Genomic DNA, 18447 nt, shown 5'->3' with positions numbered 1-18447 from the left:
AGACCCTGTCTCAAAGAATCTAGGAGAGGACACATACCTCAAGGTTGTTCTCAGATCTCCACATGTGCACAGTGGCATGTGCATGCCCATATATACACACATATGCACATACAGACACACACATTTAAATAATCATGAAAAATCTCAAGATTTAAATCATGTTTTGAATAGAAAATAATTTTAATAGGCATGAAAATGGAAATTTCATGGCATCATTGAAACAAAATCAGTTTAGAGTTCCACTTACCCTCAATACCATACCCAGAGCAGTATCTTTTGTTTTTCAAGGTAGGGTTTTGCTCTAGTTCAGGCTGACGTGGAATTCTCTATGTAAACTTAAGGTAGCTTTGAACTCATGGTGATCTTCCTACCCTGCCTCCCATGTGCTGGCATTAAAGGTGTGCACCACCATGCCTAGTGGGATCCATATATTAAAAGTATAAAGATGGGCTGGAGAAATGGCTTAGCAGTGAAGTGCTTGCCTGTGAATCTTAAGGACTCTGGTTCGAGGCTCGATTCCCCAGAACCCACATTAGCCAGATGCACAAGGGGGCGCACACGTCTGGAGTTCATTCGCAGTGGCTGAAGGCCCTGGCACACTCATATATTCATTCTCTCTCTCTCTCTCTCTCTCTCTCTCTTTCTCTCTCATATATATATATATATATATGTCTATCTGCCTCTTTCTGTGTGTGTGTGTGTGTTACTCTCAAATAAATAAAAATAAAAACAAAAAATTTTTTAAAGTTGTAAAGATATGACCCCTTCCTCTGCCTTTAATAACTTAAACCAGTCTGTTCAATAGAAACTTGTTAACTGTACATTTAGAGTTTTCTAGTAGTCATATTGGAAAAGAAAGATGAAATCAATTTTAACAATATAACTTATTTAACTCAGTATATGGAATATTTTGATCTATAATCAATATTTACATATTATTGAGACTTTTTACTTTTTTATGCCAAGTCTTTGAAATCCTGTGTAAGTTTTGTTCTTATAGCAGATGTCAATTCAGACTAGTCCTATTTCAAGTATTTGGTTTTCCCTTGTGACTTGCAGCTGTCATATTGGACCTTAAAGTTGTATTGACATCAACTACTTTTGTGTGGTATTTGCATCTCTGCTATGTGTTATTTTAGAATATGTCTTGAGAATGTTTTGTAATTTCAAACCAGTAGGAAAGATACATGGGATTTTGTTAAAAGCCCAGGGGAGAATAAAATAAATCTGCAAAACCTTGATGTCACTAATACTCTGACTAGAAGAGAGTGATGGGATAGTTATGAATAGGAGTTAATCCACATGTCTTCTTTGACTTTGGCCTATGTTCTATAGTTAGGAATATAGTTGTAAATGTCCTTTATGTTCTGCATATTCTCAAAGCTGTCCACCAAAAATTGGAGCCACACCTGGGAGCTGATCTGGCTACCTTGTGAAATTTCTGGGCTGATCAATACCTACTTTCAATCTCAGGTGGCAGGGCAGCTCAACAAATGTAAAGCTTCACCTCTTCCACAGACAGTCTTCTTTTCTTTCTCATTTGTTTCTGTTTTTGTCCTCTTAAACTGTTGTTAATATTATTCTTTTGTCTGCACATTTTCTTTGGGCCAGTAAGCCCTCCTTTGCTCCATCACTTTTCTTGGGTTCTAAGGACCAAAAATAATCAGAAATATTCTTTAATTGTAAGGTGTTAAAGAAAAACATGGGACTATAAATATCTTAGGAACCATCCATTCATTCATCCAATTACAAAGATCTACTTAGGGCTTTTTATATGCCAGACACTATACTAAAATAATCTATTTGAGAATGATTTAAAGATTATCCCAAACTACAGTGGTGGCAAAATGTGCTCATCTGCTTCATCTTTATAGTTTTCTATACAGTCATGTCTTTCTTCCTGCTTCATTATATGTATTTCTTCTGCTTCCCCCTCACAGATACTTCATGCTTATTATGTTTTAGAGGTGCTATTTGAAGCCAAAAAAGTCTTGAAGCAAATGCCGAATTTCACTCACATACAAACTTCTCCCTACAAAGAGATAACAGTCTGTGGTAAGTTTCAGAGGACAGTTGTCAAATTAATATTTAGAAGCCTCTTGATACTATATCATTTGCCCAACTTAAAAACTATGTAAATTGGATTGTGTTAAGGGAAATGTTAATATAGAATTATCTATCATGATAATACTGTTCCCCATCTTGTCTTTGTTTTGCATACCAGCTGGCAGGAATTAATTATGTGAGAAATTAAAGAAGCCATGGCTTTTTATAAAGGCAGATAGCATTTTAATATGGAAAGCTACCCCTGGGTGGAATAAGTGTTCTTTGCCCTCTGACTAGCTCTCATTATCTTTGTTCCATGTTGCTTTTTCTAGGTGGGACTCTGTATGCCACTTATACTAGGGGAAAAAAAAGAAAGAAAACCTAAGGCAGGGTGGAGATTAAATTATTTTCTGCCCTTGGCTGCTGTTTCGGATTTTCCCAACTGGTCTTTGCAGCTTTTAAAAGAGTGGGAATGTCCCCAAAATCTGTTTCTTGTTCTTCTAAATAACAAGATTTGAGATTTTGTTATCATATAGTCCAGCCTGGCAGGATATTGCTTCAAGAAACAGTACACATTGAAATTCATCACAGTTGGTGCTCAGCATGCTTGCAACTAAGAGTGGGGTGTGTGGAAGGAACAGCAATTCCCTTAACTTCTAATTAAGCCTTTAGGTTACAAAACAATGATTGTTATTTTCCAAATCAATTTTTAGCCTGTGTTCTCTTACTCTGGCAGATAGAAGTGGATTTGACAATCTAGTTAAACCACTTCCATTTCTAGCATCTGACAGTGGTGCAGAGACTTGATGTAGCAGTACCTAATGTCATGCCCTGACTCAAGTTTTGGAAGAGTCTATAATGATTCAACTCCAACCTAATTAGGTCACAAGATTTCTCTAGCAGTCGCTACATCTTATCATAGGGAGCTGTTATTCAGGCCTTACTAGTCTTATTTTTCATGGGCATAAGGAAATTTGGGTCATAAAGCTCAGAAAGGCATGCCAATCTATGAAATCTAGGAAGCCAGGGCTAGGCTTCCTAGCAAAGTATACACATTAGTCCAAACAGTCAGTGGGATCTGCTTCTACAGACTTCCATTAGACCTCCAGTTGCCATTCATTGAAGGCTTACCTTTGGGTAGAAGGAACAGAAGAAGAAATGAATTAGAGGATATGGAAGTCTGAGAATCTCACAGTGTGAGAACTGAAGGGTTCTAACAGAGATGGTCTAGTTTGTCCTTTGTTCTATTTATTAAAAAATTAAGGATGTTTTGGGTTTGTTTGCAGTTCTGGGACTCAAACTCAAGGCTGTGCACAAGTTAGCTCATTGCTATGCCATGGAGCTACAATTTCACCCTTCTCTCCTCCCCCATCCTTTCTACTACTGTTCTACCTGTTCTTGTTTGAGCTGGAGTCTTTTATTGATCCTAGAACTTACCTGTGGCTATTGGACATTGGTTCTGGAGATTCAAATTCAGGTGGTCTCAGGGATCCTCAGAGCCATCTCTCCAGCACAGAAGACATAGAAGGCAGATTTTTAATTTTGACCCTATTGCTAAATAGCTGAGTGAGCTGGGGTGGAGGTGGGGCATGATACCTAGACATCCATGAAAAGCACTATACATTTTTTTCTCCAGGCTTCATCACACAGGTTGCAGACAACCCCATATTTGCACTTGTCTGCTTAATGTTTCATTTACCATCATTAGACAAATACTGGGACTAGGGACCCTAGACATATTCACTCGTTTAAAGGTCTCCACATTTTGAACATAAATGCTCAGACCTTTTTTTTTTTTTTTGACATAGAACCATTGATAGAGGATAAAGCTCAAACCTATGTATTCTCTTAATATAGAGTTTCATATTTTCTGTTTTATTTGAGTCAGGATTTCAAGGTTGGTCTGGAACCACTATTTAGTCTAGGCTAGCTTTGGACTCTTGATCTTCCTGCCTTAGCTTCTTGAGTGCTGGGATTATAGATATATGCCTTCATATCCAGCTAGCATTTGCTGTTTTTAATAGACCATTGAAACTCTAAAATTTTTGGTTATTATTTAAGATAAAGTTTAAAGGTAAGGCTATGTTTCCACAACCATCTTATGTTTAATAAAGCATTAGTAAAGGGAAAGAAGCCATTGTTTTAATTTCAAGCTGTATTTTTACATGAATATTTAAATATACCCATAGCTCTCAGCATGCATGAAATATAGAACTATTTTTTAGTTGAGAGTTATGTTACCAATTATATCAACTCCACACTCATGTTTTTGTTTACAGTAGGAATAATTTTATGTACTTAACCATATTCATATGATATCTTTATCTATTGTCCAACTGGAAATTTAAAATATTTTCATAGCTTCACCTCTTCCTTTTTTTTTTTTTTTCTCTGTTGGGAATGAAAACAATGGCCCTGTAGTGGTCTCAATGTAAATATGAACCCTAACACTTAATGTGTTGAAACAAGTTTATTTTTAGTATACCACTATTATAATCATGTGTACTCAGATTTTAAAAAGGGAAACCACTCTGAAGAAAATTAGAAAAATAAAATAATTTAACAAAATAACGTTAAGCCAGTAAGTAAGAAGTCCTTCACTTTTTATTTCTTTAGCTTTGGAGTGAGATTACTAAAAGCAATGAAATTTAATCATTCAATAATATTAATATGCTCTTAATCTTATATTAATTTTATAAAGTGGTGCTAGTGATACAGGATTTTAATTTTATTATTCCCAGTATAGTTGGAGACTTTTGTTGCATATATTTGGCTTATTTTGGTTGAGAGATTATATTTTACTTTATTTAAAAATATTTATTTATTTGAGAGTAGGGGGGGAGAGAGAGAGAGAGAGAGAAAATGGGCACACCAGGGCCTTCTGCTGCTGCAAACACACTCCAGATGCATGAGCCACTTTGTGCATCTGGCTTTACATGGGTACTGGAGAATCAAACCTGGGTTGTCTGGCTTTGTAAGCAAGTGTCTTTAACCACTGAGCACTCTCCCCAGCCCAAGGATTGAGAGATTTTAAACAAGTTGATGAAGATGTTCCTAAATTAAATACTATGGTAATTAGGTTGAATAAAAATTTATGAGCAAGGTTTTAGGGTAGATATTTTACAAATATTTATCCAACTAGGGTTTTTGAATATTCACATAGTGACTATTTTATTTTTATTAATTTATTTGACACAGAGAGAGAGAGAGAGAGAGAATGAAAACGGGCATGCCAGGGTGTTCAGGCACTGTAAACAAACTCCAGACACATGCACCACCTTGTGCATTTGACTTACATGAGTCCTGGGGAATAAAACCTGGGTCCTTTGGCTTTGAAGTCAAGCGCCTTAATTGCTAAGCCTTTTAGATGTTAATTAATGGGTTCATATATTCATGTAGTTTCTCTTAGTTGGCTTTCTTTCTTTTTTTCTATAACTGTCTCATCAAAAGAATATCAACTGTTTAACACAATTTTTAAATTTCAGATTTACTGGTCGAGCATGCATTAGCCAGGTATATCTGAAATTCCAGTATTCAGGAGGTGAAGGCAGGAAGATCAGAAATTTGAAGCAGACCTGCACTACATTTAGGAAAATATTGTGTCAGACAATTATCAATAGAAACACAGGAAAAAAAAACACAAAAATATCTGTATTTAGCAACTGAATGTGTGTTTTGAGTACCTACAATTCCCTAGGTGCTATGGTAGATCCTTGAGGTTGTACTGTTCTGTGCTAGATCCTGTTGCTGCTCTTTTTTGGGATCACAGTGAAGGGAGTACAGAGGAAATCACTAAGGGCTTGAGTTTTGAAGTGAGATAATGTTGGGCTTGAATTCCAGCTTTCATATTTAGTAGCTGGGTTACTTAACTTGGTACTTAATTTGGTAGCATAAGTTACTTAACTACTCTGAGCCTTATTTATAAAATAAGAATAATGAAAATACTACTTATCTCACAGAGTGGTTGGACAAGATAATAAGCATAAAACACTTAGCACAGTGCTTGGCCTAGAGTAAGTGACGCCCTGCATAAATGGCTAGAGCAAACAGTTCCAGATGCTACCCCCCACCTATAAGAGGGGAAGAAAAGAGGTTTGAAGTATTGGAGGTTTAAAATTCTTTAACCCTGGGCTAGGGGGAAGGTGTTTGCTTGTAACACCTTCTGGTCCAGGATCGGTTCCCCAGTCCACATGTAAAGTCAGTTGCACAAAGTGGCACATGTATCTGGAGTTTGTTTGCAGTGGCCAGAGGTCCTAGTGTATTCATTCTCTCTCTCTCTCTTCTCTGTTTCTCTCTCCACTTACAAATAAATAAAAAATATTTATTTTTTTAAAAAAATACTAAAAATAGAATAAGTCTGGAGTGGTGGTGCATGCCTTTAATACCAGAACTTTGTAGGCAGAGGTAGGAGGATTGCTATGAGTTCAAGGCCAGCCTGAGACAGCATAGTGAATTCCAGGTCAGCCTGGGCTAGAGTGAGGCCCTATCTCGAAAAAATAAAATAAAATTCTTTAACAAAATAAATATTGCATTATTTCTTACTGAATAGTGATTTTTCATTTGTATTCCAGGTGATTTGCATGGGAAACTAGAAGATCTTTTGCTAATCTTCTATAAGGTAAATGATTATTTTGCTTAAATTTGTATTTTTGTATGGCAGATTAGATATAGATATAAAGTAGCAGTTGTTTTTTTAATAGTATAGGAGTTTTTGTTCAAGAAGCTGGAAGATTTATAGACACATATATTGTTATTTTTCACATACCTTATAAAATTTATTAAAAATAATTAATAAAACTAAATATAAAAATTAGAAAAAGGGCTGGAGCAGCTAAGGCACTTGCCCATGAAGCCTAAGGATGCAGGTTTGATTCTCCAGGTCCCATGTAAGCCAAATGCACAAGGTGGAACATGCATCTGGAGTTCATTTGTGGTGACTAGAGGACTTGGCATGCCCCATTCTCTCTCTCCCTCTGTCTGTGTCTCAAATAAAAATATTTTTTAAAAATTAATTAAGGTTCAATGCTATTGCTATCTGTATACCCCTCCGAATGTATACTTAATTGTCTTTATTTTGTCATAATTATCTAGATGGCATAGAATGGAGAGGGATGCAGTCTGTTTTACTTTGTTTATAAAAACCTGTTACATAACCAGTCTTCTCTTCCATTGCACACTAATTATGTAGGAAAGTAGTTTCCTACTGTAAATTCCTAATTGCTCCCTGCACATTGAGTCATCATCTCTGGGTCTGGTTGCTCTTCCAGTGCTCTTCTCTTCCTTCCTTACATTTTAGTTGGGAGACCAGTGCAAAGGGGACAAGGCAGCATGGCTGACATAAGTTTCTTTGCATCACTTTGATTGGATATATTTTTCTCTCTGAGTCAAGAGTTGTAACCTAAATATTTGCTTCTGGATGACTAATTACATATACAAAACTGATCCTAAGGCCCCTACATTCACAGTGCTACCCTTTAACACTGCCCTTCTAAGTGTCTCTTTTTTATTCATGTGCTTATCATCCCCCTATCCTTGCCATCCTCACATCTATCATGATAAATAATTGGACATTGCATAGGTTTTTCAGAAAGTATGACAGAAAATATATTGCCATTGGTATGAAAACCAATCAGCTCTACTCTTTAAGACTGAGAGCTTGAGTGAGACACAACTTCCATGAATTGCAATTGTGTTGTAGGTACAATATTATCTTGAGTTTCCAGTGCATTCCATAAGAATATCCTGTGGATAATGACAACACAAATATACAAGAGCATTTTAAATTAACACATTATAATAGAAATACGAAATTTTCTTTTCTCTTTTTTTATTAGGGAATATTCAAACACATACTAAAATGTAGATAATAGTATAATACAGTGAACTTCTGTGCACCTACCACTCATCTTCAATGCATGGCCAATTTTTACCGCCCACTTCCCCACTCCAGATTATTATGTAATTGTTTTTAAATATCGGGGTGTTTTGTTATAAGCACAAATATATAGGCATACATACACATTTATTTTATTTATTTTTAAAATATTATTTATAAGAGGGAGAAAGAGAGGGGAGAGAGAATGTAATATTAGCAAAACAAGGCCTCTTGCTGCTGCAAATGACTGCCAGACAAATGTACTACTTTATGCATCTGGTTTTATGTAGGTACCCTGAGCTCATAGGCTTTGCAAGCAAACTAGTGCCTTTAACCACTGAGCAATTTCCCTATCCTCCACATATTTATTTTAAATCAGCTTACGACACAGTAAGTTTCCTCATGCATTTTGATGCGTGCTTAGTTTTGGTTGTTGTTCCCCCACACCCTTACTTTCCTCCATATACCTGCCCCTCATTCCCACTTATGCTCTTCCACTCCCAGGATTCCCCTTTCCAACTTTCATATCTCATGTGTTCTATGGCCCTTCCTACTACTCTCCCTTAAAGTTCCCCCCTCATGGGCCCTTTTCTAGTTTCCTGATCTGTACCCATACTTACTCCCACATAAGACATATTTATAAAGATTAGAAGCTAGAATCTGCATATGAGAGAAAGCATGTAGTACTTGTATTTCTCAGCATATTTTATTTCACATAATATAATGTTTCCTAATATCAGCCATTTGGCTGCGAATATTGATTTCATTTTTTAATAAAATTCCATATGTAAAATTGCATAAAATTCCATTGTGTGTATGTGCCACACTTTCATTATTCATTCACTTGTTGATGGCCATCTAGGCTGGCTCCATATCTTGGTTATTGTGAATACAGCAGCAATAAACATGGATGAGTAAATATTTCAGTAGTGGGGGGTAGAATCTTTTTTGTATATGCCCTGGAGTGTTGTAGATGGGTCACATCGTAGTTGTGTTTTTAGGATTTTTTATTTATTATCAACAACATTTTGTATGGATACATCATGTGTTGGTACCCTCTTTTCCTTTATCTCTGCCCCCATTCCACTAGGGACTCTCCTCAGTGGGGTTGCAGGAATTCCCTATGGGGTTGTGGGTTATGTGTCAGTTGTTGGGGGGGGGGGCGGAATGCCTCTGACATGATGTCTCAACCTATGGCTCTTACAATTGTTCCACCTCCTCTTACAAAATTCCCTGAACCGTGGTGGGTGAGTATTAAGTCTTTTTCAGTGATGAGCTCTTAGAAGACTCTGGATCTCTGCCTTGGTAAGTGTTGAGTATCCTCAAGGTCTGTCTTCTTCTCCCTGGCACTGATTATCAGGTTTGGCATGGAAGCAGTACTTTTGCTCATCTCCCCATTTCCTCTATGCTTTCAGCTGTGGCTTGGTTGAAGTGTGAGTGATAGTTTATCTCCTCAGATCTAGTTACCTTCGGAAAAAGAACAGATTCTCCAATGGAGAGTGAAGTCAGCATAGTTTAAATTGGATAAGTATTATTAATTTAGGGAAAATTTGATATATGTAACCCTTCTTTTAGCCGAGGACTAGTGGGCATTTGACACTGGAGAGCATAATCTTTGTCTCTATAGGATTCAGATCTGGTTCCCAATTGCAGATATTGGTTCCTTTACACTGAGAGGATCTCCTAGCCAATCAGAAAGCTATTGGGTACCATCTAGGCTATGTGTCACTATTGCACTGGTATTAACAGCATGTCAGGGTGTTTGCTTCTGAGTAACTTAGACCTGGGGGAAAGTTGTTGGCCACTTTCTCCCAGTAGCTCATGTAGCACTTTCCAGAATTAGATGGGCTAACTCTATGGGGACTGACTCTCTTCCAGATTCCACACTTATTTCCACAGTGGGCTGATCCCAGTAAATAAGGGTTCCACTTTCCCTACACTCTCATCAGCATTTGTTATTTGTTTTCTTGATGGTAAACATTCTGACTTGAATGAGATGGAATCTCAAAGTAATTTTAATTTGCATTTTATTGATGGCTAAAAATATTGAAAACTTTTTTGAAATGAAAGATTTTCATTTCATTCACCCAGAATGGAAAAGTTGCAGTGGAAGTTGTCCCAGAGATGCTGTGGGGGCCTGAAGTAGAATCTAAGGGAATTACTGGAGTGAATAAAAGAATATTGGCAGTGAGGAGGACAAGGGCCTGAAAAATCTATCAGTCAAATTGGTTGGTCCTGTGTAGCAATAGATAAGGAGCTAGGGAGGGTATATACTCAGTGGTTCTGGGCCAAAAAGGGAGGTAAAGTGTTTGTATGTTAGTGGCTTTGAGGAACAAGTGGAACTTCCTCTACTCTTGACCTTGAAGTATTCATCCTTGGGAAGAATGGGTCCTTTCCTTTCAGAAAGATACAAGAGTAAGGGGTCCCATAGCATCCTTAAAGGAGGCTCAGATTTGTGGAGAGAATTTTTTTTGAATGAGTTGAAGATGGAGGGAATTATTAATATGACATATAGGTCTTCTTGGAAAAATTGGGAAGGTATCACAGAGGTAGGCAGGACTGGTAAGAGGAAGCTAAAAACTGTTCACTTTGGGGAATGGTTTTGTTGATCTCACTGCATTGATCCACATGAGATATTCAGAAGTCCAGTGGTGCTATTTCCAACAAGTGTATTCTGAAAAGGAGGAGTAGGGGTATAGAGAAAAATAATGAAAAGTATGGTAAAATTAGCAAATTTGGGAAATATATAAAAGGGAAAATAGCTTAGTAGGTTAAACTAAAAAAAAGTCACTGAATTCCAGGGTATTTAGAAAATAATTAGAGGTAGCTGATATTAAGGTGTGATCAGAGGTAGAGCCCTGCATTAAAAAGAAAAAAAAATCTGACATATTTCTTTAATTGCATTGGCAAAACCATATAGAACATATAAAATTGGAAGGTCCTAATGTAAAGACTGAACAGGAGGATGTGGGTGGTAAGAAGTGCTATAAAAGGAACTAAAGGTGAAAATACAGCATTCCAATGGAAACAAGAAACATTTTGAGAGCTAACCAATGACAATATTCAGGAAGTGGAAAGTGCAAGCCTGGCAATGATAGAGTAGGGCACTGATCTGGGATTGGTTGAGGTAGAGGGAAATAAGGGGGATATTTGGAAAATAAATATATATATAGGAGCCATAGATTAAGATTCTTGGTAGGCTCAAGGGAGAAGGTTAAATGCATCTTGGAAATGGCATGAACCATATACATCAATTGCGTGACTTAACAGGGAAAATTAAGGACAGACCACAGGTGGCAGCAAGAGTTCACTTTAAGAAACTGAAGAGAGGTTTAATGTACAGTATGAAGATTATAAGTAATAAAATTATATTTGCTGGTGGCTAAGAAGGGCAGGTACCTATAAGAAAAAAAAAAAAAACTTATATAGTATCTTTTACCTTCTGTACATAAAACTTTGTGTGGAAAACTGAGCATGTCCAGAGGCATTCCTGTCCATGTGTTTAGCATGTTGTGTTCCTGTCCCACCATTTTAACCTTTCAAATATGTGCCTCGTAACTTTGAGCTAAGCATAATCAAAATTATATTCCCCCACCTTTCCTTCTTAAATTATAGTTTTGGGCCGGAGAGGTGGATTCTTGGTCAGGGCACTTACCTGTGAAGCCTAAGGACTCAAATTCTACTCTCAGATCCCGTGTAAGCCAGATGCGCAAGGTGACACATGCATATAAGGTGATGCATACTCACAAGGTAGCATACACATCTGGAGTTTGATTGCAGTGGCTAGAGGCCCTGGTATGCCAACTCTCTCATTAAGAAAAATATATATAGTCTTGGGCTGGAGAAATGGCTTAGTGGTTAAGCACTTGCCTGTGAAGCCTAAGGACCCTGATTCGAGGCTCGATTCCCCAGGACCCACATAAGCCAGATGCACAAGGGGGTACACGCACCTGGAGTTTATTCGCAGTGGCTGGAGGCCCTGGCGCACCCATTCTCTCTTTCTCTCTCTATCTGCTTCCTTCTCTCTGTGTCTGTCACTCTCAAATAAATAAATAAATAAAATATAGTCTTGAGGGCTGAGGGCATAGCTTAGTTGGTAAAGTACTTGTCTACTGTTTTTCCATATTAAATGATGACCTTAAACTGACCATTTGCAGAAAAGTATTTATTTTTTTTAAGATTTATTTATATTTATTTATTCAAAACAGGAGAGAGATATAGAGAGAAATAGAGGGAGAATGGACATGCTAGGGCCTCTATCCACTACAAATGAATTCCAGAGACATGTGCCACCATATGCAGCTAGCTTACATGGGACCTGAAGAATTTAACCTGAGTCCTTGGGCTTCTCAGGCAGCATGCACCTTAACCGCTAAGCCATCTCTCTAGCCCTAGAAATGTATTTCTTAAGTAATCATGCTCATTAATGTACCCACCCCTATGTAAATATGTTTAGGCACCCCAAATAAAATTCCTATGCTTCCTTTGTTTGATAAGGACACATCTTTGGAAACAAAACATCTCTCATGTTCTCCTTACCTGCTACAGGTAATAAATCTTTTGGATTTATTTATTTATTAAACTTTATCTTCTGGGCCATGCTCATTTTGATTTCATGTTAACCAAGGTATGAACTTACTTCATTCAGTTATTTACTATGGATGTTATTCATGCTAAGTGAGTTAAGTTAGTTTTATGGCAAGTGCCACAAAAAACAAAAGAACTGTGCAGCTTAGGAGACAGCTCATTTAGTAAGGAGCTTGCCTCAAACATGAGAACCTGAGTTCGAACTCTGGAATCCATGTACAATTTCTGGAGTGGTGATGTGCACATGTAATCCCAGCAATGAGGAGATAGAGACAGAGAATACCTGGGGTTTACTTTCTAGCCAGTCTAGCCTAATTGATGAGCTCTAAGCCAATGAGACAACCCATGTCCAAAAACGGTGGCAAAGCTTCCTGAAGATGACAACTAAGTTTGTCCTCTGACCTCTAAACACGTACATACATGTTTCCATGCACACACATACACATAATCATTAGTAACCATGAGATGGTAGGTATGTGAATTTACTTCATTATAGTTACCTTTTTTACTATGTGTGTATGTATCTATAACAAAGGAAGCAAATACCAACTACAGTAAAGCAGTGGGGGTAGAGGGAGCTGGTTACCAATATCACTTATTAGTATTTTCAATAGTGGGGCAGGAAAAATACTGAAACTATATTGTGTGTGGTGGCGGTGGTGGTGATATTGTTATTTGAGACAAGGACTTGCTATGTAGCTCAAGCTGGCCTGGAACTCAATAACCTCCTTCATCAGCCTCTTGAGTGATAAGATTACAGCATTGACTTTTGTGTCTTCCCTTACTGCTCCCTCATCTGCTGTGGAGTGGGTACTCAGTTTATATTTTTTTTCCTTTTTTTAAATTTTTTGAGGTAGGGTCTCAATCTAGCCCGGGCTGACCTGGAATTCACTCTGTATTTCAGGGTGGCCTTGAACTCAGGGCAATCCTCCTACCTCTGCCTCTTGAGTGCTGGGATTAAAGGTGTGTGCCACCATGTCCAGCTTAAAGATTATTTTTCTTATTAGGTAAATCACATGAAAAGATGCTACAGTTAAATGTGGTCATAGAAAAAAGAACAATGGGGTGAGCTTTTGATGATGGTGCAGGTCACTTAGCTTTTGGCAAAAGAGTGTCTACAATAAAGGCAGTGAAATGAAAAGGCAGGACAGTCTGAAGAATTTCTCCAACTTCCCGAAATCAACACTGCCCTTTTCTCTCTCGTTTTTTATTTATTTATTTATTTATTTTTGTGTGTGTGTGTGTGTACAACTTAAATACAGAATGATAATAAACTGTAAGAGAGTGGTGCTACCTGAAAACATGAATATAAACTATTACAGAAAGTGTTTCTATATGAAGAAAAAGAACAAGTGATCTGTCACTTACCAGGATGTCAAACTTCAGACTACTTTCTCTATCTTAACACTTTCCACCCATATGGCCTCAAACCTGAGATTAAAATAGGATCTCTTAACCTCTTGAAATAGTCATGAATCCATTCAACTTACTCACATGCAGGAGTGTGGGCACTTACTCAAAGACCAAAGATCACATATCAGGGAAACCTCCCACAAAAGGTTCACCCAAATTTGCCTTTCTGGCTGTCCATTCCACAGAAAATTAGGGAGTAGGAATAGAAGAGTAAAAGTCATACATACACACACACACATACATACATACATACATACATACATACATACATACATACATACATACATAAAAACTTGCCAGGCATGGTGACACACACTTTTAATCCCAGGACTCAGGAGGCAGAGGTAGGAGGATCACTGTGAGTTTGAGGCCACCCTGAGACTACAGAGTGAATTCCAGGTCAGCCTGGGCTAAAGTGAGACCCTACCTTGAGAAACAAAAAAACAAACACACAAAAAACCCTCACATATAATGACAGCAATGAACAAACGAAAGCTTTTCTGATAGTAAGAGAAGATGCTGGAGATGTAGCTCAATAGAGTGCTTTCTTAACATGCACGAAGCCCTGGATTTGATCTCCAGGACTACATAAACTGGGCATGCTGGTACAGGCCTCTAAGTCCAGAATCTTGGTGTTAGAACAAGACAATCATAGTTTAAGGTCATCCTCAACTACATAAGCAGTTTCAGGTCAAACTAAAGATGCTGTCTCAAAAAAAAAGAGTGATAATGCTGTAGGAATGGCTCAGCAATTACGTGTGCTTCCTGCACAAGCATGAGGGCCTGAGGGGGTCTGAAACCACCTGAGTTAAAATCTCCAGGTTCCATATAAACAGCTGGGCACGACCATGCACACCTGTACCTCTAGTCCCACAAAGGGGAGCAGAGTCTAGGGAATTGCCTGGGCTCTTGAAAAGCAGCAAGCTCAGGTATCAGTAAGAGACTACTTCTCAAAATAAGAATGGGCCAAAGAAGGATGGAGCTAGGGCCACTGCAGGCGGGCCTCCCTTCCCCAGATGAGCACAGGGGACCCTGAAAGGGGCACATTAACATGCATACATACCACCCATCCACTCCCAGCCCCAACACAACACAGTAGATATATACAAGCAAAAATAAATAAAATAGTTAAGAAAAAGAGGTATAGAACTATAAAAATTAGATCCAAAATAAAGTAGTAATAGTCAAGAGAACTTAGGTTGTGTAGTACAGGGAAGTCTAGATATCTCAGCAGTGTCTGAGGGGATGTATATATTGACAAACCTGCATGACCAAGAAAATTTTAGGACATATGATGCATACTCTGTTAAGAAGTAAAAAGGGGGCTGGAGAGATGGCTTAGTGGTTAGGGTGCTTGCCTGCGAAGCCTAAGGAACCCAGGTTTGATTCCCCAGTACCCACTTAAGCCAGATACACAAGGTGGCATATGTGGGTGGAGTTCATTTGTAGTGGCTAGAGGCTCTCAAGTGCCCATTCTCTATCTCTTTAATATTTTTTTAAATATTTAAAAATAAGTAAAAAGTAAAAGGGAATAAATGATACACCTTTAGAACTCCTAACTAAAAAAAAAAAAAAAAAAAAAAAAAAAAAAAAGGTTAAAGTCATTCAGTTTTTTTTTTTTTTTTTTAAGGAATAAGTTTCAGTGATGTGGAAAATTCATATAAGCAATGCTTACAGTATGAGTAATATTATTATTAGGTCTTGGATGGAGGAAGATGAAAAAAAACTGAAAAGGATAGTAAGCCAGAAAGTAGATGAGAAGAAAAGGATGACAAACATCTCCAATGACTAGAGAGGTAGGAATGGTAGATTTCTCTGTGGTGTCAGATACAAAGGTTACCTACTCACTCATTGTTGCAGAGGCACAACTGTGACCTAAACAGTTACTTCAGGACAGAGAAGATTTCTGGGATGATCTTTGATTTTCACTGCAATACTCTGTCCTCAGTCAATGCTTCATCGACTCCCTGAATCCCAATCAAATGTAGTGCTCGACTGTGGTTCATTGATAGGAGCCACAGGATTGAGCCATCTCGTGCAAGCCATGATCTCCCAAGCTTTTGTGAAGAACCAGCTAGTGGGGAGAGATGGCTCAGCGGTTAAGGCGCTTGCTTGCAAAACCTAATGACCTGAGGTGTTTTTTTTCCCCCCAGTACCCATGTAAATCCAGATGCATAAAGGGGTGCATGCATCTGGAGTTCATTTGTGGAGGCTAGAGGCGCTGGCACATCCATTCTCTCTCTGTTTGTCTCTCTCCGCTTGCAAACCCGTAAATAAAAACATTTTAAATAATAACCAGCTGGTGGGTATACTTTAACTTATGTTTATTTTTTTTAATATTTATTTATTTATTTATTTGAGAGCGACAGACACAGAGAGAAAGACAGATAGAGGGAGAGAGAGAGAATGGGCACGCCAGGGCTTCCAGCCTCTGGAAACGAACTCCAGACGCGTGCGCCCCCTTGTGCATCTGGCTAACGTGGGACCTGGGGAACCGAGCCTCGAACCGGGGTCCTTAGGCTTCACAGGCAAGCACTTAACCGCTAAGCCATCTCTCCAGCCCAAACTTATGTTTATTTTATTATTATGTTTAAGAGAAATAGAACATGAATTGTGGGAACAATGTGCTGTGCTACATCCTGCTGGAAATTTTTACAGCTAAAAATAACCAAAGTTTATATCTTACTATGAATAAGTCATTCTTCTTGATTTCCTAAGAAACCAGAAAAGCCTCAGGCTTTAGTTTAATGCTAAATTCTTATTTATTTGTCAATTGATGCTTTGTTTTCTTCTTCATTAATTCCTTTATATGCGATAACATTAAGAAGGGCTATAGGCTCAGGCTTGGTTCATCTTAGCCAAGGGCATAGCCTGAGAAACAGTAGTGTCACTGGGATGCCTTACTTAAAAAAAATATTATATTTGTTATTTCTTTACAAGAGAGAAAGAGAGAGGATGAGAATGGGTGCTCCAAGGCATCTTGCCACTGCAAACAGAACTCAGACATATGTGCCACCTTGTGCATCTGATGTTACAAGGGTACTGGGGAATTTAAACTAGGCTGTCAGGCTTTGCAAACTAAGCACCTTTAACCATGGAGCCATCTCTCCATCCCTCTTACATGTAACTCTTTGTATCCAAGCAGTTGGTTTGGCTTGAGAAGTTTTTTCTTATTGTTTTCATTTTCGGTATTGAGGGCCTTGCATGTGCTAGATAGGCAATGTATCAATGAGATATATTCCCAGTCTTTTTCATTCGGTATGTATGTGTAGTATGCATGGTACATATGCACATGCAGAAGGCTGAGGATGTTGGGTAGGCTTCTCTAATGCTCTTCCCACTTAGTTCCTTGAGACAAAGTTTTTTGGTTAGATTGGCTGGCTATCCGCTTGTCTCTGGCCCCTCAGCACTGGAGTTACAGGCAGGTGTGTCCTTGCCTAGCTTTTTATGCTTTTGCTGAGGATCACACTCAGGTCCTCTTGTTTGTACAGCAAGCATTGTTATTCATTTAGCCATCTCTCTACCCATTCCCCTTTTTCCATCATTTTTTTTTCTTTTCTTTAAATTCTTGTAGTTAGTGAATACAGTCAAGTTGGTGCCATTGTTAGCCTCCTCCCTGTCCTTCCCCCTGCACAGGAACCCTCCTTGTTGGGGTGTGTGGGTCGTGCATTGTGGGGTTAGCCTTTAGTTTCAGATAGGAGGAAATGTCTCTGCGTGTCATGACCCAACATGTGGCTCTAGCATTCTTTCTGCCCTCTGTTCTGCAAATTTCCCTGAGCCATGTTGGGTTCATTTTAGGTCCGCTTTCGTGATGAGGTCTTGGGAGCCCCTGTGTCTCTGGATATCTGGTTTGGTAGGGGTTGATTGTTCTCTATGTCTATCTCCTTCAGTGTTGTGCTGGTTCCTGGTTCACCAAGAAAACAGCATTCTTGCATGTTTCCCCAATTATTCTTAAATTTCAGCTGGGGCCCTTTTGAGGTATGATTGGGTGGTTCTCTCCTTAGTATCTGCGTGAAAAAGAGAAGCAGATTTTTCAATGGAGAGTAAAGTTAGTACCAGATAAATGGGATAACCATTGTTTTTTAGAGAGAGTTTAATGGAGAGCAGGTTCATTTTTGGGTATGGTTCTGACTTGTTTCCTAGCTCCAGCTATGGGTTCCGTTCCACTGAGCAGATCAGTTAGCCCAATCAAGAACAGTTGAAGATCCACCATAGGTTAGTGCTAAGACCCTACTGCTGAAGATACCATACACTGTTGGTATGTAGCATAGAGCGACATGGCTGGAAGCTGGAAGACAGTTAGTCCCCAGGCAGTCAGTGCGTCTAGTGCCAGAAGGTGCTACATGAGCGACTGGGGGATAATGGCCAATATCTGCCCAAGCAATACATGGTCTATCTTACTTAGCAGCAAACAACCTGACGTGAGGCTCATCCAAGTGCAATAGTGGTGCATAGCCATGGTGGGAAACCATTTTAAAAAATTTGAGACAAGACCTCACTAAGTTACTCAGGTTAGCATTGAACTT

General features: G+C 38.5%; 1 protein-coding gene across 1 annotated transcript in view; it reads left to right on the top strand.

The window, feature by feature from the left end:
- Ppef1 (protein phosphatase with EF-hand domain 1) overlaps positions 1-18447 on the top strand; it is a 128856-nt gene that overhangs the window by 56753 nt on the left and 53656 nt on the right. Inside the window, exons 6-7 of the mRNA XM_045140717.1 lie at positions 1941-2055; positions 6618-6664. Of these exons, the coding sequence (XP_044996652.1) occupies positions 1941-2055; positions 6618-6664 (162 nt within the window). The remainder of the gene's footprint in view (positions 1-1940; positions 2056-6617; positions 6665-18447) is intronic.

Source organism: Jaculus jaculus, chromosome X, assembly GCF_020740685.1.
Source record: "Jaculus jaculus isolate mJacJac1 chromosome X, mJacJac1.mat.Y.cur, whole genome shotgun sequence".
NCBI classification, from domain to species: domain Eukaryota; kingdom Metazoa; phylum Chordata; class Mammalia; order Rodentia; family Dipodidae; genus Jaculus; species Jaculus jaculus.
This window is presented reverse-complemented; position numbering and strand designations above follow the sequence as displayed.